Raw genomic sequence first — 26,284 nt, 5'->3', positions numbered from 1 at the left:
CATGTTAAAGCAGAACATGTTAAAGCAGAACATGTTAAAGAAGAACATGTTAAAGCAGAACATGTTAAGGCAGAACATGTTAAGGCAGAACATGTTAAAGCAGAACATGTTAAAGCAGAACATGTGAAGGCAGAACATGTTAAAGCAGAACATGTTAAAGTAGAACATGTTAAGGCAGAACATGTTAAGGCAGAACATGTTAAAGCAGAACATGTTAAAGCAGAACATGTTAAAGCAGAACATGTTAAGGCAGAACATGTTAAGGCAGAACATGTTGAGGCAGAACATGTTAAGGCAGAACATGTTAAGGCAGAACATGTTAAGGCAGAACATGTTAGAGCAGAACATGTTAAAGCAGAACATGTTAAAGCAGAACGTGTTAAAGCAGAACATGTTAAAGCAGAACATGTTAAGGCAGAACATGTTAGAGCAGAACATGTTAAAGCAGAACATGTTAAAGCAGAACATGTTAAGGCAGAACATGTTAAAGTAGAACATGTTAAGGCAGAACATGTTAAAGCAGAACATGTTAAACAGAACATGTTAAAGATGAACGTGTTAAGGCAGAACGTGTTAAAGCAGAACGTGTTAAAGCAGAACGTGTTAAAGCAGAATGTGTTAAAGCAGAACATGTTAAAGCAGAACATGTTAAAGCAGAACATGTTAAAGTAGAACATGTTAAGGCAGAACATGTTAGGGCAGAACATGTTAAGGCAGAACATGTTAAAGCAGAACATGTTAAAGCAGAACATGTTAAAGCAGAACATGTTAAGGCAGAACATGTTAAGGCAGAACATGTTAAGGCAGAACATGTTAAAGCAGAACATGTTAAAGTAGAACATGTTAAGGCAGAACATGTTAAGGCAGAACATGTTAAGGCAGAACATGTTAAAGCAGAACATGTTAAGGCAGAACGTGTTAGAGCAGAATATGTTAAGGCAGAACGTGTTAAGGCATAACGTGTTAAGGCAGAACATTCACTTGATAATCTTCTCTCCTCCACTGATGAGTAATGAAATAGATGTTCCTAACATAATACATTTTCTAATAAGTAACAGATGACCAGCAAAGACGACAGCCTTTACTCTAGAACAGTGTTTCCCAAACTCTGTCCTGGGGCCCCACCTGGGTGCATGTTTTGGTTTTTAACCTAGTGTCATGCTAGAACCACACTGGACCAGAGATCACCATCTATAATATATAATAATATCACACACTGGACCAGAGATCACCATCTATAATATATAATAATATCACACACTGGACCAGAGATCACCATCTATAATATATAATAATATCACACACTGGACCAGAGATCACCATCTATAATATATAATAATATCACACACTGGACCAGGGATCACCATCTATAATATCACACACTGGACCAGAGATCACCATCTATAATATATAATAATATCACACACTGGACCAGAGATCACCATCTATAATATATAATAATATCACACACTGGGCCAGAGATCACCATCTATAATATATAATAATATCACACACTGGACCAGAGATCACCATCTATAATATATAATAATATCACACACTGGACCAGAGATCACCATCTATAATATCACACACTGGACCAGAGATCACCATCTATAATATCACACACTGGACCAGAGATCACCATCTATAATATATAATAATATCACACACTGGACCAGGGATCACCACCAGGAAACAACAACACATTTCACTACACACGTACTGCATTTTCAAAACTTTACTCGTCTAGTCAGCATTTTTGTTTCCCTGTTATGTACCACGGTGGAACATGAAACACAGTACCTGGCTGAACTCAGACACTGGCTTCACACTGAATTTGCATGTAAAAACTTCCCCAGTTAGCTGTAAAAAAACATCCCCAGTTTCTCCTGCTACAGTATGTGCCTCTGGAACATCATGATTGAATTACAGTACCTGGTTGAACTCCAGCACGTTGAGGAGATCAAAGAGCTAACTGTTCTTCTCCTTGTCCTTCAGTTTCTCATTGCTGCAGCCCGTGGAGAGTCAGCTTGGTCTCATCATCAACAAAGATTTCCATCGGCTGGGCGGAGCAGGGTGAGATCGGGGTTAGGGTGGGTGGCTTTAATTGGCGCATCTCGCTCTAGCGACTCCTTGTGGCCGGCCGGGTGGCTGCAGGCTGACCTCGGTCGTCAGTTGAAAGGTGTTTCCTCCAACACATTGTTGCGGCTGGCTTCCGGGTTAAGCGAGCGGGTGTTAAAAAGCGCGGTTTGGCGGTTCATGTTTCGGGCGACGCATGACTCGACCTTCGCCTCCCGAACCCGTTGGGGAGTTGCAGCGATGAGACAAGGATCAATTCATCATCGTAACAAAACAAAAAAGGCTTCATTGGAATCACTATGGCTGCTCCACTTGAAATAAGATCGATTCATCATCATAACATACAAACACATTCATTTAGCCACTAATTTGGTCCTGTCTCTCTGGTAGCAGCTGTGCCTAATTTTAACAATGATGGAACAGTCTCTGCCAGTTAGATGTGCTATGTGATTAAATCACAGACATAATTTACTATGAGGCACTACTACTACATAGATAGAAGTCATCAATATACATTTAATATAGATTAACCTTAACTTTATTACATACTGTAATCAATTGGCTTTCAATATGCAACCAATTTGATACATTGTTTTTGAACATTTACATGTTTTCCATTTAGCAGACGTTCTTGTCCAGGTTAAGTGCCTTGCTTAAGGGCACATCGGCTGATTTTTCATGTAGTCACCTTTCGGTTACAGGCCCAACCCTCTTTACTGCTAGGCTACCTGCCGACCCATATATACTGAACAAAAAATATCAACGTAACATGTGAAGTGTTGGTCCCGTGTTTCATGAGCTGAAATAAAATACTCCATAAATGTCCCATACACACAAAAAGTGTATTTCTCTCAAATTTTATGCACAAATTTGTTTACATCCCTGTTAGTGAGCATTTCTCCTTTATCGAGATAATTCATGTGGCATATCAAGAAGCTGATTAAACAGCAAGATCATTACACAGGCGCACCTTGTGCTGGGGACAATAAAAGGCCTCTCTAAAATGTGCAGTTTTGTCACAAAACAATGCCACAGATGTCTCAAGTTTTGAAAGCACGTGCAATTGGCATGCTGACTGCAGGAACGTCCACCAGAGCTGTTGCCAAGTAATGGAATGTTAATTTATCTACCATAAGCCGCCTCCAACGTTGTTATAGAGAATATGGCAGCACGTCCAACCGGCCTCACAACCGCAGACCACGACCTCATCATCCGGCTTCTTCGCCTGGGGATCGTCAGAGGGGAGAGGGGAGGCTGCTGAGGAGTATTTCTGTCAGTAATAAAGTCCTTTTGTGGGGAAAAACTCCTTCTGCTTGCCTGGCTCCCCAGCGGTTGGGCCTGGCTCCCCAGCGGTTGGGCCTGGCTCCCCAGTGGTTGGGCCTGGCTCTCAAGTGGGTAGTCCTATGCCCTCCCAGGCCCAACCATGTGAAATCCATAGATTAAGGCCTATTTAAATTGACTGATTTCCTTATATGAGCTGTAACTCAGGAAAAACCCGTTGAAATTGTTGCATGTTGCGTTTATATATTTTTTCAGCATATAGTTAGAATTATATTGTTAATTTTAGAATCCGAACTGTCCTCAAACCCGTTTGAAGATGCTGCTTCGTTAGTGTGTGTGTGTTATGGTTGAATATTTTCCCAGTATTTTACAAAATGTTCACTCCTGAGAATAAAATAAAATGAAAAACTTTAATTGTCAAATGCGCAGAATAAAACAATGGTAGACCTTGCGTTGAAATGCTTTACTTACAGGCCCTTTCTCTCAGTATTTCCTGCCAAAACAGGAAGTGTCATTCAAAAGCATTATAAAGCCTATACATATACCTATGTCTGGATTTGATTAGAGCTTTGATCGAACATTCAAGTCTAATGCTACCTGAGCCTGATGAGCCCTACAAGACATTTAATGAGCCCTACATTAAAGACATTTTAAGCCCAAATGATTGTGTCATAATCCTGGACATTACACCACGACAGAAAAACATAAAAGCCCATAGATGTAGCTAGCTGTATGCTCTCCTGGGTAAATCAATGAAACTAGCTCCAGTAGGCTCCTCTTCTTTTAGTGTGAACTGTATTACTGTACTGTATTATACTGTATCATATGGACTGGAATTACTCACATCGTTCAAACCATTATAAAGCTGGGAGAGAAACTGCGATACTGGTGCAGCATATGCGGCCTACAGAGTTACAAGTATAGGCTAGTATAGGCTAGCATAGGCTAGTATGGGCTAGTATAGGCTATCATAGGCTAGTATAGGCTAGCATTTGCTAGCATAGGCTAGTATAGGCTAGCATTTGCTAGCATAGGCTAGTATAGGCTAGCATAGGCTAGTATAGGCTAGCATAGGCTAGCATAGGCTAGTATAGGCTAGTATAGGCTAGCATAGGCTAGCATAGGCTAGAATAGGCTAGCATAGGCTAGTATAGGCTAGTATAGGCTAGCAAATTATATTTTGAAATATAATAGGGCCCTATTTGTATAATTAGTAGGCTGACTCAGATATACCTTTCATAATATGTTCCCTAATGTTATTAGCCTACCTCCTCTTTCTCTCTCTATTTTGCTTCATTACTTGCTCGCTTTCAACAGTTAAATTAAATACGTTTTGTTGTCCATATCTTCATCATTCTAATGACATTCTTGAATAATATAATGCTAAACTTAAAATAATATAATACTAAAACTTCACGAAGATTGATTGGTTATGGGTCTGAATTAATAACTGCTATAGTCTACCACCATCTGATTGGTTATGGGTCTGAATTAATAACTGCTATAGTCTACCACCATCTGATTGGTTATGGGTCTGAATTAATAACTGCTATAGTCTACCACCATCTGATTGGTTATGGGTCTGAATTAATAACTGCTATAGTCTACCACCATCTGATTGGTTATGGGTCTGAATTAATAACTGCTATAGTCTACCACCATCTGAATGGTTATGGGTCTGAATTAATAACTGCTATAGTCTACCACCATCAGATTGGTTATGGGTCTGAATTAATAACTGCTATAGTCTACCACCATCTGAATGGTTATGGGTCTGAATTAATAACTGCTATAGGCTACCACCATCTGATTGGTTATGGGTCTGAATAAATAACTGCTATAGGCTACCACCATCTGATTGGTTATGGGTCTGAATTAATAACTGCTATAGTCTACCACCATCTGAATGGTTATGGGTCTGAATTAATAACTGCTATAGTCTACCACCATCTGATTGGTTATGGGTCTGAATAAATAACTGCTATAGGCTACCACCATCTGATTGGTTATGGGTCTGAATTAATAACTGCTATAGTCTACCACCATCTGAATGGTTATGGGTCTGAATTAATAACTGCTATAGGCTACCACCATCTGATTGGTTATGGGTCTGAATAAATAACTGCTATAGGCTACCACCATCTGATTGGTTATGGGTCTGAATTAATAACTGCTATAGTCTACCACCATCTGAATGGTTATGGGTCTGAATTAATAACTGCTATAGTCTACCACCATCTGATTGGTTATGGGTCTGAATAAATAACTGCTATAGGCTACCACCATCTGATTGGTTATGGGTCTGAATTAATAACTGCTATAGTCTACCACCATCTGAATGGTTATGGGTCTGAATTAATAACTGCTATAGTCTACCACCATCTGATTGGTTATGGGTCTGAATAAATAACTGCTATAGGCTACCACCATCTGATTGGTTATGGGTCTGAATTAATAACTGCTATAGTCTATCATCATCTGAATGGTTATGGGTCTGAATTAATAACTGCTATGGGTTGTGACCCCTTCTGTCTGGACGGTGGGTTGTGACCCCTTCTGTCTGGGCGGTGGGTTGTGACCCCTTCTGTCTGGACGGTGGGTTGTGACCGCCTCTGTCTGGACAGTGGGTTGTGACCCCTTCTGTCTGGACGGTGGGTTGTGACCCCTTCTGTCTGGACGGTGGGTTGTGACCCCTTCTGTCTGGACGGTGGGTTGTGACCCCTTCTGTCTGAACAGTGGGTTGTGACAAGGTTCAATCTGTGATTTATTACCAAGCTGTCCTGATGCTTGGGTAGCAGCTTAAGGACAGAATAGCGGCCATTTTCCCTTGTGAGACAGTCATCTAGCCATCTCCAGACAGTTACCTCAATTCCATTTAAAAGCAGACTAGCTGACAGAGGTAATGGGGCATTTTGGATCGACTCGGCGGACCCAGGCAATTTCACTGCTCTTTTTTTACCACTTTGTTGGGAAACTAATGAACTGCAGCGGCCCAGAGAGCCAGGCAGCGTCCACTTCATTTACTCTCCAGAACTCGGTGCTTGTCAAGTCTTCCTCCTCATTTCTCTAGTTGCTCGTTTTATTTTGTTTGACTGAGGTTCTTTGAGATAATTTATATTTGCTTAAATGTGTCTTTCTCTCCTCAGAGAGATGTGCCTGTCGTTTGAGTGGTTCCAGCTCCAGGGAGAGTCCTCTCTTAACTACAGGGCAGTGAGCTGGGGGAGTTGTTACGAGCAGCTCGGAGCAGAACGTACACACTCATGCCAGGCTGGTAAAGCAGTTTCCTTCATAAATAAAAAAAAAGGTGGAAGATTAGGAGTCGTGACATATTGCTTTTGCTCGGCTAGATTACAAGTTTATTTAACTGCTTTTGAACGAAAGCATCGTGACATCAGGGAGGTTCGATTCGTAGCGTACAGACTGAAAACTGGACCTATTTGCGCCTGCCGGACAGCGTTCAACATCGCCATGAAGTTAAGAAAGACAAACAACATAAGCCAGTCAATAACTGAGATCCCATTAACGCAATGCATGACATGTTGGTGAAAGGTTAGCCACTACACTAGTGACCGTAAGTTATTATTGTACTGAGTTAGACATAGAACTATGTCAATGGGCTGGCACTTCCCTTACAGAGGTGGGTCTGTTTGGCATATAGAAAGACATCACTTTATCACTCATATCAGACTCAGGCGGCCGTAGGGGCACCCCTCACCCCTCGTTCCACCAGGCAGGGGGGATGGGTGGAGGTGTGGCGGGGAGAGAGAGACGTGGTGGATACAGGAGGAGAGGAGGTGTAATTACATCTTGCATGAACTTTCGGCAGATGGGGCGGATCTCTATGCGGATCTCTTCGCTGAACATCATGACCTGTTTCTCACTGGCGGTTCAGACGGAGTATCTCTTGGACGTCTCTGCGCATGTCTGAGGGAACGGAAAGAAAGAGATGGGAGAAGTCAGTTTTCACTCACTATAGCTGAGTAAATAATGGATGCTGCTGATTAATCAGGGGTGTATTCATTAGTGCACTGCGTAGCAAACTGTAGAAACATGTTTTTTGCAACAAAAACGAAAGTTCCTAATTGGACAAGTTCAGGTAGGTAGGTCCCTCTCCATTTCGGACGGTTTGCTTCCATTTGGTTCCTAGTAAATACACCCCGCGTCTTTTTCTGAGTGTCATTCAGATACTGTGAGGAGATCAGATGCATCAAGTTGCTCCAGCATCTTGTCACACTCGTCCAGGATGAAGTGTTTGATGTGTGGTAGATTGAGGGTCTTGTTGCGGATCAGGGCAAGGATTCACCCTGGCGACCCCACCACCACATGGGGACACTCCCTCTTCAACACCTCCTCAATCTTCTTTATAGACAGGCCACCAAAGAACATTGCCCCCTGGTGAGAGAAAAACAGTGTTTATTTTAATTTTAACTAGGCAAATAAGTTAAGAGCAAATTCTTATTTACAATGACGGTCCACCCCGACCAAACCCTAACCCGGACGATGCTGGGCCAATTGTGCGCCGCCCTATGGGACTCCCAATCACAGCCGGTTGTGATTACAGCCTGGATGTCTGTAGTGACGCCTCACTGAGATGCAGAGCCTTAGACCACTGTGATACAGCCTGGAATCGAACCAGGGTCTGTAGTTACGCCTCACTGAGATGCAGCCTTAGACCACTGTGATACAGCCTGGAATCGAACCAGGGTCTATAGTGACGCCTCTAGCACTGAGATGCAAAGCCTTAGACCACTGTGATGCAGCCTGGAATCGAACCAGGGTCTGTAGTGACGCCTCCAGCACTGAGATGCAGAGCCTTAGATCACTGTGATACAGCCTGGAATCGAACCAGGGTCTGTAGTGACGCCTCTAGCACTGAGATGCAGAGCCTTAAACCACTGTGATACAGCCTGGATTCGAACCAGGGTCTGTAGTGACGCCTCACTGAGATGCAGCCTTAGACCACTGTGATACAGCCTGGATTCGAACCAGGGTCTGTAGTGACGCCTCACTGAGATGCAGCCTTAGACCACTGTGATACAGCCTGGATTCGAACCAGGGTCTGTAGTGACGCCTCACTGAGATGCAGCCTTAGACCACTGTGATACAGCCTGGAATCGAACCAGGGTCTGTAGTGACGCCTCACTGAGATGCAGCCTTAGACCACTGTGATACAGCCTGGAATCGAACCAGGGTCTGTAGTGACGCCTCACTGAGATGGACCACTCGGGGAGCGCAGCGGTGGCGAAACAGCGCGCTTTAAAAACAAGTCTTTATTTTAAAACAGTTTGCTATTCCGTTAGCCGGCACCTCTACCAACGATGTGAAGTTTGGGTCAGCTTCTGCTTTTTTACTGAAACACTGCAGCTCTTATCAAGACTTAAGGTTTTAAAGGGTGTAGATAAACATTGTATACCTTGATAGTCGGCATGGAGAATCTCTCAAGACTCCTTGTTGATCTGAAACGCCAGCTCTCAGGTGTGACACGTCACCAGCACAGGACACCTAAACAAAGAGAGAAGTGGCCAAGGTGGGTAGTTTAATTCATTAGAAAGCTTAGTACTTCACATATACTAATGGGCTGACGGACCGAGACAATGACAACAACAACACTAGCTCTATAAACAGTACAGATGACAACAACAACACTAGTTCTATAAACAGTCCAGATGACAACAACAACACTAGTTCTATAAACAGTCCAGATGACAACAACAACACTAGTTCTATAAACAGTCCAGATGACAACAACAACACTAGTTCTACAAACAGTCCAGATGACAACAACAACAACACTAGCTCTCTATAAACAGTCCAGATGACAACAACAACACTAGTTCTACAAACAGTCCAGACGACAACAACAACACTAGTTCTATAAACAGTCCAGATGACAACGAGTGACAGACAGACATATGGAGAGAGAGAGAGAGAGAGGCAGAAAGGGAGGGAGAGGCAGAAAGGGAGGGGGAGAGAGAGCGAGGCAGAGAGACAGAGAGGGAGGGAAAGACAGAGAGACAGAGAGGGAGGGAGAGGCAGAGAGACAGAGATGGAGAGAGAGGCAGAGAGGGAGGGAGAGGCAGAGAGACAGAGAGGGAGGGAGAGGCAGAGAGACAGAGAGGCAGAGAGACAGAAAGGGAGGGAGAGGCAGAGAGACAGAGAGGGAGGGAAAGGCAGAGAGACAGAAAGGGAGGGAGAGGCAGAGAGACAGAGAGGGAGGGAGAGGCAGAGAGACAGAGAGGGAGGGGGGGAGGGAGGGGGAGAGAGAGAGGGAGGGGGAGAGGCAGAGACATTACCAGTCTAGTGACAGGCTCCAGCTGCTGTAGGGTGGCCAGAACAACATACCAGACTTGGCCTGGCACAGCACATCCACAACCAGGATCGTCTGTGGGGGATGCACTCATACTGAACTAAAAGAAAAATAGTTATTAGAAATTACTAAAATAGATGTCTAATGTATAAATTATATGATACGGTAATTATTACCTAATTATAAACTAAGTGATTCAAATCAAAAACACCTTAAAAAGGGATACTTGGGATGATCTACTTCCCCAGAGTCAGGTGAACTTGTGGATACCATTTTTATATCTCTGTGTTGAGTATGAAGGAAGTTAGAGGTAGTTTCACGAGTCAATGCTAACTAGCATTAGCACAAGGACTAGAAGTCTATGGGTATCTGCTAGAGTCACAAGTCAATGCTAACTAGCATTAGCACAAGGACTAGAAGTCTATGGGTATCTGCTAGAGTCACGAGTCAATGCTAACTAGCATTAGCACAAGGACTAGAAGTCTATGGGTATCTGCTAGGATGCCTGAAGTATCCCTTCAAGGAAAATCATTGATGCTATTACTTCCTGATCGCTTGCAGATTATAGTTTGACAGTTTATATGATTAATGGCACTGTGGTTTGAAGATTTCAGTGTAGGCTTATTGTATTAGCCAGTGAATGGCTGACCCCTGCAGCTCTTCAACAGGAATGCCTTCACTAGGAACCAAACGATACGAAACGGGAAGGAACTGACCTGAACTTGCCTAATAAGAACTGCTAGTTTTCGTTGCAAAACGTCTTGCTTCGCGGTGCACTAATGAATACCCCAGTGTGTTGTGTTTTAAAAGCCCGTAGAGACTACAACCGTCTGGTTCTACTCACCCTCAGAGAGATGCTCAAAGCCACAGTCCACTATAGCCCTCAGCAGTTCTGGCTTCAGCAGGAAGTCTCTAAATCCAGAGGAATGGATGGACACAAAGGATCCCTTCAAACGCTCCTTCTTAATGGACAGAATATCCCCTCCTGACCGATGTCCCACCGCATCCACATCATCTCCATGTCCTGCCGGGAGAGAGAGAGAGAGAGTGAGATAAACATGTCCTGCCGGGAGAGAGAGAGAGAGAGTGAGATAAACATGTCCTGCCGGGAGAGAGAGAGAGAGAGTGAGATAAACATGTCCTGCCGGGAGAGAGAGAGAGAGAGAGAGAGAGAGTGAGATAAACATGTCCTGCCGGGAGAGAGAGAGAGATAAACATGTCCTGCGGGGAGAGAGAGAGAGAGAGTGAGATAAACATGTCCTGCCGGGAGAGAGAGAGAGAGAGTGAGATAAACATGTCCTGCCAGGAGAGAGAGAGAGAGAGTGAGATAAACATGTCCTGCCGGGAGAGAGAGAGAGAGAGTGAGATAAACATGTCCTGCCGGGAGAGAGAGAGAGAGAGAGAGAGAGAGAGAGAGAGAGAGAGTGTGAGATAAACATGTCCTGCCGGGAGAGAGAGAGAGAGAGAGAGAGTGAAATAAACATGTCCTGCCAGGGGAAAGAGGAAGGTGGGGAGAGATAAACATGTCCTGTCGGTTGGCCCCATCAACCTGTCAGTACATGACAAGGAGACACTTCCATCTTATACAGACATGAAATGCGCCCATCATAGTGCAAGATGCGTAAAGGGATACTTCAGGATTTTGGCAATGAAGCCCTTTATCTACTTCCCCAGAGTCTGATGATCTCTTGGATACCATTTTGGTTGGAAATACCGCTCTGCGCTCACAGGTATTGAAACCAAACCATACGGATTTGAATAAAATGTATTTGAATAATCATGAAAATAGGCTACGTCATATTAAACAGCATATAAATACTAAATAGGTCAGGAGCCAGACAAGGAGCCTAAATGAATTATTTAGGCTATATTATTTCTATTATTTCAAGCCTACAAAGAAATAGAATACTCGCATTTGGAGCGAACCTTTAGGCTGATAGGGACAACGTTTTCAGCATTTAAACAACATTTCATTGTATTAAATCATTACAGAATAAATACAAAATGCCTTTGCAAGTTCAAATCCCCGAGCTGACAAGAACAGGCAGTTAACCCACTGTTCCTTGGCCGTCATTGAAAACAAGAATTGGTTCTTAACTGACTTGCCTAGTTAAATAAAGGTAAAATAAATAAAATAAAAATATGTATGCATGTATATATATATATATGTGTATATGTGTGTATATATAAATATATGTATGTATATATATATATATGTGTATATGTGTGTATATGTATATAAATATGTATGCATGTATATATATATATATATGTGTATATGTATATAAATATGTATGCATGTATATATATATATATGTGTATATGTGTGTATATATATGTATATGTGTATGTATATATGTGTCATCGGCACAAACAGATCTAGGATCAGGGATGTATTCATTAGTCCCATAAAGCTGCTAAATATTTTGCAACAGAATAAGCGTTTTGCAACGGAATCCGACTAATGAATACACCCCTGGCTAAATAATTATTCTCACAAAGACAAACAAGTAGTCGTCACAATATTGTCTCCTTTGTCATCATAAGTATGGGACCCTTGATATAACAGGTTTTTTTTGTGTGTGTATTTTACAGGTCAAGAGGTCAAGTCTTTAGTTGTCTTTAACCCTCTAGAACTGTCCACTGCTGCTGTGGAGGTGGAGGACTCCTAACTGGTGGGGGGAATTCATGGCGGCTGTGGTAAGAATTCACCTATAAAGTTCCTAAAGCGATCAATAAACTACCAAATGAGACATTTTAGTGTAATAGTACACTACTGCAGGTGTATTCAAAGCTGGACCCCAAAGACAGTTCCACTTCTGATTTTCATTCATCCCCTCTAATCGGGGACACATTTTTAATTATCAGGTAGAACAGAAAACCAGCAGTGGTCCGGACCTCCGTGCTCAGATTTGAATTCCACTGTATCGATGTCTTCTCTCTGACCTCCTCAAACTCAAGATTGAAAGGCACTGCAATAAAGAAGGGATGGTTTATCACACCAGACAAATGAGATATGCAGATGAAGGACAGGCTGTCTTCTACAGGTAATGTAGAATGTACACACCTGTTACATCTCACTCAAAACACCAATTCACCAAGGATATTCTGAGCCGTTCTCACCTCCAGATTCATCAATCTATTCCATTTGATGTTGTCCTGCACCACAATGTAACGAGCACTTACCCAATAAACTGTACATATTCTAAATGTTTACTCGTGAGCGAGTGGATATGCTACTTTTTCTGATTTGATTTGTACAGATAAAGAGAAAAGGGACCCCTGAGAAGAGATTGAGATGCTTCCCCATTCTCCTGGACCTCCTTCAATATTCTTCTCCTTTCTTTCGTCTGTAAACAAGAATGCGTTTGATCAATGTAATGCGAACTTGAGATCGTATTGGCGAAAACACAATTGTTATGCTATTCATTGCCCTTCATTACTCGTAATGAGGCTTAGGCTAACCGCTCTGCGGTGCTAAGCATTTTAATGCCTTTGCCACATCAGTTGGATTGCAGCCGCAGGATTTTGAATGAGATTCGAATACTGATTTTTCAAGTGTGATTTTTGCATTTAAAACATGTCTTTTTAACATGTTTCGTGTTGCTTTTATCCTTTCCCTTCTACATTTAGCCAACGCTGTCAGGTAATGACAGTGAATTTATCTAAACAACCTACTTCATGTTTACAAATGTATAAATGAGCAATTATTGTAATTTTTATTTATCAAAAATAAAAGACTACATTTACATTTCACTGTGGCGTTGACCGCAGCAAAAGGAGTTGCGCCAATCAGAACGCTCCTTCTGGATGTCTGAATCACGTGATCATCCAACATGGCTTCTATTCACTTGCTGAGAAAATGAAGATGCTGAACATTTCTGAATTTATTAGTTTATAGGAATTATTCTGGACCTTTCCGATACCCAACCATAAGGTAAACAATACAATGACGATGTACATGGTTGATTACACTTTCTGTCTCACTTTAAAACGCTCCATTCCATCCTCGTTAGCTTGCTAGCTAAGCTTGTATTCTTCAGATTGTGTCATTATGTTAGCCATAGAAGAAACACATTTAATTCTTATTATAGTTGTCATTTTGCATCTTTTTTTTAAACATGTTTGTGTCGTCTGTAGAAGATGAAGCTGCGCGTTCAGTTACAATGCAAGAACCTCCATGAGTATCTGAAAGAGTTGAGTCCTGAGATCTTAGACCGCTTGTACAATCATCCGGCCACATGTCTGGCTGTCTACAGGTACAGGATCAGTCCATTTAAACAATACTGTTAAAGTAACTGTAAAATATGGCATGTACAAGTCCTGCTATTTGCTATGGTTTAGTACACAATTGACCTGTAATGTACATAATACCGTGTGCTATTATTTAATGACATATATGGAACAGAACACAGGTTGTCTACACTTTTTTTTTTCTCACCTTGTAACATCTAAACTCAGCAAAAAAAAAGAAACGTCCCTTTTTCAGGACCGTCTTTCAAAGATAATTAAAAATCAAAATAACTTCACAGATCTTCATTATAAATGGTTTAAACACTGTTTCCCATGCTTGTTCAATAAACCATAAACAATTAATGAACATGCACCTGTGGAACGGTTGTTAAGACACTAACAGACGGTAGGCAATTAAGGTCACAGATATGAAAATGTAGGACACTAAAGAGGCCTTTCTACTGACTCTGAAAAACACCAAAAGAAAGATGCCCAGGGTCCCTGCTCATCTGCGTGAACGTGCCTTAGGCATGCTGCAAGGAGGCATGAGGACTGCAGATGTGGCCAGGGAAATAAATTGCAATGTTCATACTGTGAGACGCCCAAGATAGCGCTGCAGGGAGACAGGCAGACCACGTGTAACAACACCTGTACTGGATCGGTACATCCGAACATCACACCTGTGGGACTGGTACAGGATGGCAACAACAACTACCTGAGTTACACCAGGTACGCACAATCCCTCCATCAGTGCTCAGACTTTCCGCAATAGGCTGAGAGAGGCTGGACTGAGGGCTTGTAGGCCTGTTGTAAGGCAGGTCCTCACCAGACATCACCGGCAACAACGTCACCTATGGACCCACTGTCACTGGACCAGACAGGATTGGCAAAAAGTGCTCTTCTCTGACGAGTCGCGGTTTTGTCTCACCAGGGGTGATGGTCCGATTTGCGTTTTATAGTCGAAGGAATGAGCGTTACACCGAGGCCTGTACTCTGGAGTGGGATCGAGGTGAGGGTCCGTCATGGTCTGGGGCGGTGTGTCACAGCATCATCGGACTGAGCTTGTTGTCATTGTAGGCATTCTCAACGCTGTGTGTTACAGGGAAGACATCCTCCTCCCTCATGTGGTACCCTTCCTGCAGGCTCATCCTGACATGACCCTCCAGCATAACAATGCCACCAGCCATACTGCAAATTCTGTATGTGATTTCCTGCAAGACAGGAATGTCGGTGTTCTGCCATGGCCAGCGAATAGCCCGAATCTCAATCCCATTGAGCACGTCTGGGACCTGTTGGCTCGGAGGGTGAGGGCTATGGCCATTCCCCCCCAAAAATGTCTGGGAACTTGCAGGTGCCTTGGTGGAAGAGTGGGGTAACATCTCATAGCAAGAACTGGTAAATCTGGTGCAGTCCATGAGGAGGAGATGCACTGCAGTACTTAGTATCTGGTGTGGCCACCAGCTGCATTGACTGTTACTTTTGATTTTGACCCCCCCTCCCCTTTGTTCAGGGACACATTATTCCATTTCTGTTTGTCACATGTCTGTGGAACTTGTTCAGTTTATGTCTCAGTTGTTGAATCTTATGTTCATACAAATATTTACACATGTTAAGTTTGCTGTAAATACACACAGTTGACAGTGAGAGGACGTTTCTTTTTTTGCTGAGTTTACATACATGACTGTAGGTATTTTGGGTATTACTGGACTCACATGCAAAGGTAAATCAGGGAGTCAGTTATCTGCTTGTTTCCTTGCTTGACAGAGAGCTCCCCCCATTGGCCAAGAATTATGTCATGCGAATGCTGTTTCTAGACCAACCCCTTCCTCAGGCCGCGGTGGCTCTTTGGGTGAAAAAAGACAGTGAAAAGTAAGTCTATGAATCTGAATCATACGTAGTACCTGTCCAATGCTGTAAATTCAATCAACTGCCAGGTTGTTAAATGACTGTCAGTAAACCTTCAGTTTCTGTAGTTTGTGTTCTAAAATTGCCTGATTTTCTTCTTTTCCTTCAGGGACCATGATCAGTGTGTCTCTGTGCTGTCTGGTCTCAGACTATGGCACAGCCAGCAGCTGCAGGGAGGCCTGCAGGGAAACATTCTGAACCCCGTATTCAAAGACAACCTGAGAATAGCATTATTAGGAGGGTAAGTCAACTCTTTCATTTGTAAGGTATTTAGTATCTACAATACATATTGGGGTTTAATATGCTAGCAGTAGAACTACCAAAGCTAAAATTTGGTGAACATGTCTTTCATAAGGCTCCTCCCCTTCCTGTTCCTCCACCTCCTCCTCCTCCACTACCTACTCTTCCACTACCACCTCATCTTCCACCACGTCCTCTTCCTCCTCTCTCTCCTCCTCCTCCTCTCAGGGGTAAGTCGTGGGCAGACCAGGGTGACAGTCTTGGTCCTGACAGACATGCCCGTGACGTGGAGAGTCTGGATAAGTATGCTTTGGAGCGCTGGGAGGTGGTTCTCCACTTCATGGTGGGCTGTCCCAGTGCTGCAGTCAGCCAGGACCTGTCCCAGCTCCTCATTCAGGCTGGCCTCATGAGAACGTAGGTACCACCACACTGAGGGACCGCTATGAAGTCAATGTTAAACACATACACTCTTTGTTTCTTGTCATTTTGTATTTTTTGTCACTATTTTTACCTACATTATTTTTGTGTTAATGTGTTTGGGATTTTCACTTTCAATTGTTCTGTTTTCCATGTATGTATATATATATATATATATATATATATATATATATATATATATATATATTTTTTACCCCACCACAATATTATTTCTAAATCCCTCTGTTCCTCTCTAAATCCCTCTGTTCCTCTCTAAATCCCTCTGTTCCTCTCTAAATCCCTCTGTTCCTCTCTTTTCTATCCTCTTTCTCATGTATCCTACACCTCTTCCCCTCCTCCAGTGAGGCTGGAGATGCTCCCTGTATCACCTCAGCTGGTTTCCAGTTCCTCCTCCTGGACACAGCCTCTCAGCTCTGGTACTTCACCCTACAGTATCTCAACACGGCACAGGTAGGTCGTCAGGCGCACAGAGGCGCACAGAGGCGCACAGAGGCGCACAGAGGCGCACAGACAGACTTCTCTCCCAGTATTATGTGCTCTTTCTTGTCCTTCTCATCTTTCAGACTCGTGGAATGGACTTGGTGGAGATTCTGTCCTTCTTGTTCCAGCTCAGTTTCTCGACTCTAGGCAGGGTGAGTCTTGTAGTACTGAAATTTCAGCTGCCTGGCGACTTACCTGCATTCCATGCAGAACACTCAACTTCAACCACTGATTGATTTCTACACCGTATGGACGTGATGTCGTGTCGGTCATGTCAAAAATATTTCGTAGTCACTTTGGATTATCAGATCATGGAATATTCTGTTTATATTCTCTTATCGACTGATGTTGTCACCCTTGTCCTGTGCCCCAGGACTACTCAGTGGAGGGGATGAGTGAATCTCTGCTCACCTTTCTACAGCACCTGAGGGAGTTCGGCCTTGTCTTCCAGAGAAAGGTGAGATATGGTGAAGGAGAATTAGCAAAGTAGCTACAATTTGTAGTGGACAGTAGTATTTGGCGTGTGTGTATATATAAATGAATACCTCACATGTGATTCGTAATAAGACTAAGCAATTAGCCTATTAAAATGTTTCTCTGACTCCATAAACATAATTTTTAAATATACAAGCAAGCATTAGGCAACGAGTTGACGTTGACTAGCAAGAATTGGTTTGAGAATTATCTATATAAAAAAACAATATTTAATTACTTTGTAAAATTAATGGATTCACATACAAAGGCATAAAGCTTAAGTTATACAAAGCATTAACTATCATTACAAGGCTATATTATTCCATATTATACCATATTATACCATATTATTCCATATTATACCATATTATACCATATTATTCCATATTATACCATATTATACCATATTATACCATATTATACCATATTATACCATATTATTCCATATTATACCATATTATTCCATATTATACCATATTATTCCATATTATACCATATTATACCATATTATTCCATATTATTCCATATTATTCCATATTATACCATATTATTCCATATTATTCCATATTATTCCATATTATACCATATTATTCCATATTATTCCATATTATACCATATTATTCCATATTATACCATATTATTCCATATTATACCATATTATTCCATATTATACCATATTATACCATATTATTCCATATTATACCATATTATACCATATTATTCCATATTATACCATATTATTCCATATTATTCCATATTGTACCATATTATTCCATATTATACCATATTATTCCATATTGTACCATATTATTCCAACCATATAGATCCTAAAGTTAACTTACAGGACAAAGCAGGAACAAAGAGAGGCTTACTGGGCCAAGAAGCCGAGGAAATGAGACTGGATCATACAACCTTCCTCCATGAACTGGAACCAGGATAACAGAGAGAGAGAACAAAAGACATTTCATAACATCTGAAGGGGTTAACCTTTTAACCCAAAACCAACCCCCATTGACCAATCAAACGATACCAAGTTTACAGTAACCTAAACACTCCCAGGCCCACTCTCCACAGAGTGTCATAGCATTTTAAAGGCTTATGTGAGGGACCATTGTAAATAAGAAAGAATTGCTGAGAGGACGATAAAACCTCTGCATATTTTATTTTTTATTATTTTTTTTAATTTTTAATTTTTTTAAACTAGGCAAGTCAGTTAAGAACAAATTCTTATTTCACAATGACGGCCTACACCGGCCAAACCCGGACGACGCTGGGCCAATTGTGCGCCGCCCTATGGGACGCCCAATCACGGCCGGTTGTGATACAGCCTAGAATCGAACCAGGGTGTCTGTAGTGACGCCTCTAGCACTGCGATGCAGTGCCTTAGACCGCTGTGCCACTCGGGAGCGCTGTAATGCTGTTTTCAAACTAATCGCAAATACCTTCTCCGTGTTAAAGCTTGTAGAATGTATTTATTTTTGTATTTTTTTTGTACGTGCTATCAAATAAACAAACCCCCAAAAATATGGTGGAAGAGCAAGATGTTAGGACAGACACTAATAACATGGACAGACACTAATAACATGGGCAGACACTAATAACATGGGCAGACACTAATAACATGGACAGACACTAATAACATGGACAGACACTAATAACATGGACAGACACTAATAACATGGACAGACACTAATAACATGGACAGACACTAATAACATGGACAGACACTAATAACATGGGCAGACACTAATAACATGGGCAGACACTAATAACATGGACAGACACTAATAACATGGACAGACACTAATAACATGGACAGACACTAATAACATGGACAGACACTAATAACATGGACAGACACTAATAACATGGACAGACACTAATAACATGGACAGACACTAATAACATGGGCAGACACTAATAACATGGACAGACACTAATAACATGGGCAGACACTAATAACATGGACAGACACTAATAACATGGACAGACACTAATAACATGGGCAGACACTAATAACATGGGCAGACACTAATAACATGGGCAGACACTAATAACATGGGCAGACACTAATAACATGGACAGACACTAATAACATGGACAGACACTAATAACATGGACAGACACTAATAACATGGGCAGACACTAATAACATGGGCAGACACTAATAACATGGACAGACACTAATAACATGGACAGACACTAATAACATGGACAGACACTAATAACATGGACAGACACTAATAACATGGGCAGACACTAATAACATGGGCAGACACTAATAACACGGGCAGACACTAATAACACGGGCAGACACTAATAACACGGGCAGACACTAATAACATGGGCAGACACTAATAACATGGGCAGACACTAATAACATGGGCAGACACTACAAACATGGGCAGACACTAATAACATGGACAGACACTAATAACATGGACAGACACTAATAACATGGACAGACACTAATAACATGGACAGACACTAATAACATGGACAGACACTAATAACATGGACAGACACTACTAACAAGGACAGACACTACTAACAAGGACAGACACTAATAACATGGACAGACACTAATAACATGGACAGACACTAATAACATGTTATCTCCTCTCACTGTCCTTATCACCCCTGCTCTTGTACCCTCTACCCTCTCTCTCTCTCTCTGGTCTCCTCAGAGGAAGTCTAGAAGGTACTACCCCACCAGGCTGGCCATCACTCTGTCTGCTGGCGTCTCCGCCAATTCTTCCTCCACCGCTATGGGCGCTGCCCCAGGGACTGGAGATTCAGGTTTCATCGTCGTGGAAACCAACTATCGGCTCTATGCTTATACCAGTATGTACCGTTGGAAGGTCTAGCTCTGCAGTCTGACAGTGTGGACCACAGAAACCAGAGGAACTCAAGTTTTCAGTCAGATCTCCCATTGACCAATTTCAAGATTTACGCCTCAACTCTGACTTCTCTGTGTTGATCTCAATTTAGGATTCATTCCTGTGTGTAAATCCCTCTCTCATTGTTTGAGATTGTAGTATTTAATTTATTACTAATTTCCAGGTGGTATTGAATAGTCTGTTAACTTATTTAATTTCTGTCACTTAAAATAATGTGTTGACACTTGTTTGAATCACGGTATTTATACATAGATACAGTAATTTATGTTATTAATATATTTTAAACGGAAGCATAATGTTGACTAATTCATTTAGTTATTTATCTCCTGTCTGTCAGATAACTGCTACCTACTGTTCGTTTAGTTGAAGTGTTTTCTGATTGGCTCATTCTCATATCCAGGTGGTAGTGAATTAGTGTTACGTTATTCACCTGTCTTCTCCTCCTCAGACTCTGAGCTGCAGATCGCTTTGGTGGCTCTGTTTAGTGAGTGTCTCTATCGCTTCCCTAACGTGGTGGTAGCCCAGGTTACCAGGGAGTCAGTACAGCAAGCCATCGCTAACGGCATCACCGCACAACAGGTAGGCACTCCTCCCAGCAGGTAGACACTCCTCGCAGCAGGTAGACACTCCTCACAGCAGGTAGACACTCCTCACAGCAGGTAGACACTCCTCACAGCAGGTAGACACTCCTCACAGCAGGTAGGCACTCCTCACAGCAGGTAGACACTCCTCGCGGCAGGTAGGCACTCCTCGCGGCAGGTAGGCACTCCTCACAGCAGGTAGGCACTCCTCACAGCAGGTAGGCACTCCTCACAGCAGGTAGACACTCCTCGCGGCAGGTAGGCACTCCTCGCGGCAGGTAGGCACTCCTCACAGCAGGTAGACACTCCTCACAGCAGGTAGGCACTCCTCGCGGCAGGTAGGCACTCCTCGCGGCAGGTAGGCACTCCTCGCGGCAGGTAGGCAGGTTACTTTACACTACTGAACAACATAATGGCAGCTTGGAGTTTGTCAGGTTTTGTGTTAATGGATGTCTCTGTTCAGTATATTGGAGTTCTGGTACTCACTGTTATACATGGTTGAGCTGTTTGGGAAAGTATGTATGTTTTCTGTCTCTTTCAGTCTGTGTGTGTTTTAGTTGATTGTTATACTGCACATGACTTGGTGGATTGGTGCTTCTTATGTTGTGTGGGTTTTAAGTTTTTACGGTCTAGTTTTTGTGCTTTTCAGATTCTCCACTTTCTAAGGACCAGAGCACATCCTGTCATGCTCAAACAGGTACCTCCAAATATCAATCTGCTCGCGCTCTCTGTCCGTCTCGCGCTCTCTGTCCGTCTCGCGCTCTCTGTCCGTCTCGCGCTCTCTGTCGCTGTCTGTCACTCTTTGTCCCTCTCGGTCTCCCTCTCTCTGTCTCATGCTGTCTTTCTCTCGCCCCCTCATTCTCTTGCCTCTTCCTCCTCTCTGTGTTCTGTTGATTACAGTAATATCTGACTGACCTGTTTGACTCCCATGCTGGAGGTTCATTACTCCTATTTCATCCTGACATTACCATGTCAGTCTAAGGTTTTGGTCCAAATAGAACGCTATTTCCTATATAGTGCACTACTTTTGACCAGAGCCCTATTCCCTATGGGCCCTATTCCCTATGGACCCTGGTCTAAAGTAGTACACAACATAGTGAATAGCCATTTGGGACAAAGCCTACTCCTACCTACTCTCTCTGTGTCTCTCAGAACCCAGTGCTGCCCCCCACCATCACAGACCAGATCAGACTATGGGAGCTGGAGAGAGATCGACTACAGTTTTCTGAGGGTGAGGGTGTGTGTGTGTGTGTGTGTGTGTGTGTGTGTGTGTGTGTGTGTGTGTGTGTGTGTGTGTGTGTGTGTTGTGTTTTAATACAAGTTTTCATGAGAAGGTTTCTCTTTTGTCATTGTGATGAATTATGTCCGTCCCACCTAATGGTTGGTGAGGTCACACTCTCTCACCCAGTGTCTCTGATCTCTGGTAAGAACCATGTGAGACGTGCCGTTGATAGGAATTCAGTTGCTGGGGGGAAAAACAGGCCAGGCAAGACTTCAGTGCTTTGAAATGAAACCAGTATGTATCAAGTGGTTCAGAGTAGGAGTGCTTATCTAGGATCAGGTCCCCTCTATCCATGTTAATACTATTCAGTTTGATCTGAAAGGCTAAACTGATCCTGGATCAGCACTCCCAGGGTTTTTTTTCTGCATAGAAACATTTAGTTTTTTCATGGCCGGTTAAGTCAAAACAGTGTCACTGTCAGTTTAACCGACAAAATGTTATGACATAACATTGAAGGTTGTACAATGTAACAGGAATATTTAGACTTAGGGATGCCACCCGTTAGATAAAATACGGAACCGTTCCGTATTTCCCTGAACGAATAATGTCTTGTTTTCAAAATGATCGTTTACAGATTTGACCATATTAATGACCCAAGGCTCTTATTTCTGTGTGGTATTATATTATAATTAAGTCTATGATTTGATATGAGATAGAGCAGTCTGACTGAGCGGTGGTAGGCAGCAGCAGCAGGCTCGTAAGCATTCATTCAAACAGCACTTTAGTGCATTTGCCATCAGTTCTTCGCTGTGCTTCAAGCATTGCGCTGTTTGACTTCAAGCCTATCTACTCCCGAGATTAGGCTGGCAATACTAAAGTACCTATAAGAACATCCAATAGTCAAAGGTATATTAAATACAAATGGTATAGAGAGAAATAGTCCTATAATAACTACAACCTAAAACTTCTTACCTGGGAATATTGAAGTCTCATGTTAAAAGGAACCACCATCTTTCATATGTTCTCATGTTCTGAGCAAGGAACTTAAACGGTAGGTTTTTTACATGGCACATATTGCACTTTTACTTTCTTCTCCGACACTGTTTTTGCATTATTTAAACCAAATTGAACATGTTTCATTATTTGAGACTAAATTTATTTTTATATTATAGTCTCATATTAAGTTACAATTCTTCATTCAGTATGGTTGTAATTGTCATTATTACAAAACCGATTTTAATCGGTATCGTTTTTTTTTTGGTCCTCCAATAATCGGTATCGGCGTTGAAAAATCATAATCGGTGACCTCTACTTTCTCCTGCGTTGTCCTCTAGCTACTCCGCGAGGACTTACAAAGCTGATTGATTTCTTTTGGGTTTCATTTTCTTCCCATAGTAGGATGACTGACAAGGTGGCCTGTCTCTGTAGGATTGCAATCTGTCAATACAGGCTGTGTGTGTGATGTGTGATGTGATGTGTGTGTGATGTGTCTGTTGGAACCTCTGCTCTCAGATGTGTTGTAATCGGTGATAGAGTATTGATGTGGGCTGCACCTTTAACCTTGCCTATAAGCTATCTGTACCTTTTCATTCTCTCTCCTCTCTCTACTTCCCTCCCTGTCTACCTCTCTGTCTGTCTCTCTGTGTCTCTGTCCATCTCAGGAGTGCTGTATAACCAGTTCCTCTCCCAGGCTGACTTTGAGGTGTTGCGGGACAGAGCTCAGGTCAGATATCTTGTTTTATTTTCTCTCTATCTCTCCCTCTCTCTCTGTCAATGAACTCACCGTTGAACATTATTGTCATGGGAGCAACATGAGATCAGAGGTGTAATTACAACCTAGGACCTTGGGGGGGGGGGGGGGGTCTAGAGACGGGGACAATACCGCTGCTTTCTTAGGGGAGCAGGATTTATGGTCATCGATGCCAGAGCAGGTAGCCTAACGTTGGGCCAGTAACCAAGCTGGTTTGAATCCCTAAGCCGACTAGGTTAAAAATCTGTTGACATGCCCTTGAGCAAGGCACTTCACCCTAATGGCTTCTGTAAGTCGCTCTGTATAAGACCATCTGCTAAATGACTACAATGTGCAAGTGACTAAGTATCCCGCTTTCTCATTACATGATCTGACATTAACTGTGCACCCTTAAATTAGCCTTGCTACAATCTTCTATACATCCTCTGACTATTTGAACTTTGTAGTTGTAGGTTGTAGTTCAACAAGGGTAGAATTCCATTAGCATGATCAGCCTAACATCTGCAGGCCCTGTCACATGTAGCAACTGCTTGTCTGACCTTCTCTTCATGTAATCTATTGTCTCTCAGTACAATCTAGGTTACTTTATATTGCTTCAGCACAGACACACAGGCTACTGCCTCTGAGTGCATCCCGAATAGCACCCTGTCACCTACATAGTGAATATGGTGCTATTTGGGATACTACCTCTGTCTTATTTCTTAAACCCCCTCTCTCAATTCAGTTCAAGGGGCCGCCTTGGCGTGGGAAACATGTTAACATTGCCAAAGCAAGTGAAGTAGATAATATACAAAAGTGAAATAAACAATAAAAATGAACAGTAAACATTACTCTCAGAAGTTCCAAAAGAATAAAGACTAAAAGAATAAATGTAATATTGTGTGTGTGTGTGTATGTGTATATATATATATATATATATGTGTATGTATGTGTGTATATATATATATATACACACACACACACAGTGTTGTAACGATGTACAAATGGTTAAAGTACAAAAGGGAAAATATATAAGCACAAATATGGGTTGTATTTACAATGTATTTACTCTCTGTCTCTCTGTCTCTCTGTCTGTCTGTCTCTCTCTGTCTCTCTGTCGTTCATTCTCCAGGGCCTGGGCTGTCTGGTGTGGCAGAATGTGGCTCACAGGGTGATTGTGGTGTCACCGCAGGGACACGGCGAAGTCAAGAGGTTCTGGAAACGACAGAAGAGTCACACTTGATAACAGAGGGGGAAGAAGAGAAGAACAAGGATTTTTTTATTTTATTGTATTTTTTACATGAAAGGACTTTTTTTTGTCTTCCTTAGAGGTGACGGTTGAAGGTATATGGAGAGTTCTGGATATACTGTACTGGATCTTGAATTGGACACAGCAGCGCAATGGCTGTAGCCTGGTGCCAGATCTGTTTGCGCTCTTACCTACTTTGTCATTGTCAAGCCAAACATGGTAATTCTGTAAGGAGTTGGCAAGGTAAAACTGGCACCCAGGCTACAGTGACTGGTGCTGGGTAGGACAAAATGGAGAAAGCAATTGCTTTGTCTCTGTTTTTGTTGGTGATATTGCCATTGTCTCCTTTTGGGTTGGTGGGCAAATAAAATGATTTAAAGAAATGTATGACTTAGTCTGCAATACTTATGCAATACGGGGCAGAAGGTAGCGGCAGGTAGCCTAGTGGTTAGAGAGTTGGGCCAGTAACCGAAAGGTTGCTAGATCGAATCCCCGAGCTGACAATAGATTACATGAAGACTGGCAGACTGTTCTTAGTCCGTCATTGTAGATAAGAATTTGTTCTTAACTGACTTGCCTAGTAAAATAAAAAATAACACTTTATTTTATTACAAGCATTGAAGTTGAATGTATTTCATTGTAGAGGAAAGAGCCATGCATTTAAATGTGGGGATTTAACATGCAGGGCTGATACTATGAAATGCATTTGATGTTCTCAATGTTTTATTTGTTTTTTTAAAATGCCGTGTAATTTGATTAAATCAAACATCAATGGAACCATTTCAAAATGTGTCACGGATTATACATTTCACACCTCAAGAAGGGCTGCCAACACAGAGCAGGGAAGAGATGGGATGGGGAGGCACCAAGCCTCAAATTGACATGTCATGACAAGGCAGAAGGACCGGTTTGTCGAAAGCTACAGTAATTTTACTGGTTCAACGCTGCACCACAGATAATATGATGACGTTATCTGGCGTAAATGAGAGCTACAGCTTGAGCTAGCTAGCTTATATGTATGTACCTGCAAGTTCAGCGAACTAGCAGCTAGCTTAACCTTAGCTAGTTAGCCTGCCAAGGAAAGCAATGGCTTGATTACAGCATTTAGTTAGCAAACAACATATAACATAGCTGCTAGTTTTGATAGGTATTAGGTGCTGATTGCA

General features: G+C 42.2%; 1 protein-coding gene and 1 pseudogene across 1 annotated transcript; one reads left to right on the top strand and one right to left on the bottom strand.

Annotated features, from left to right (window-relative positions):
• Positions 1 to 1,926: 1,926 nt before the first annotated feature.
• LOC139391611 (spliceosome RNA helicase DDX39B-like) lies at positions 1,927 to 13,505 on the bottom strand (annotated as a pseudogene).
• Positions 13,423 to 25,501, top strand: LOC139391748 (general transcription factor IIH, polypeptide 4). Its single transcript, XM_071139257.1, has 14 exons — positions 13,423 to 13,604; positions 13,808 to 13,926; positions 15,665 to 15,769; positions 15,915 to 16,046; positions 16,274 to 16,459; positions 16,825 to 16,933; positions 17,047 to 17,115; positions 17,337 to 17,420; positions 20,125 to 20,281; positions 20,786 to 20,916; positions 21,568 to 21,615; positions 22,071 to 22,149; positions 23,802 to 23,863; positions 25,002 to 25,501. The coding sequence occupies exons 2-14, from the start codon at positions 13,811 to 13,813 to the stop codon at positions 25,110 to 25,112; spliced, it is 1,389 nt and encodes a 462-aa protein (XP_070995358.1). The 5' UTR covers positions 13,423 to 13,604; positions 13,808 to 13,810; the 3' UTR covers positions 25,113 to 25,501.
• Positions 25,502 to 26,284: the final 783 nt, after the last annotated feature.

This window comes from Oncorhynchus clarkii, chromosome 32, assembly GCF_045791955.1.
Source record: "Oncorhynchus clarkii lewisi isolate Uvic-CL-2024 chromosome 32, UVic_Ocla_1.0, whole genome shotgun sequence".
Classification (NCBI taxonomy): Eukaryota; Metazoa; Chordata; class Actinopteri; order Salmoniformes; family Salmonidae; genus Oncorhynchus; species Oncorhynchus clarkii.
This window is presented reverse-complemented; position numbering and strand designations above follow the sequence as displayed.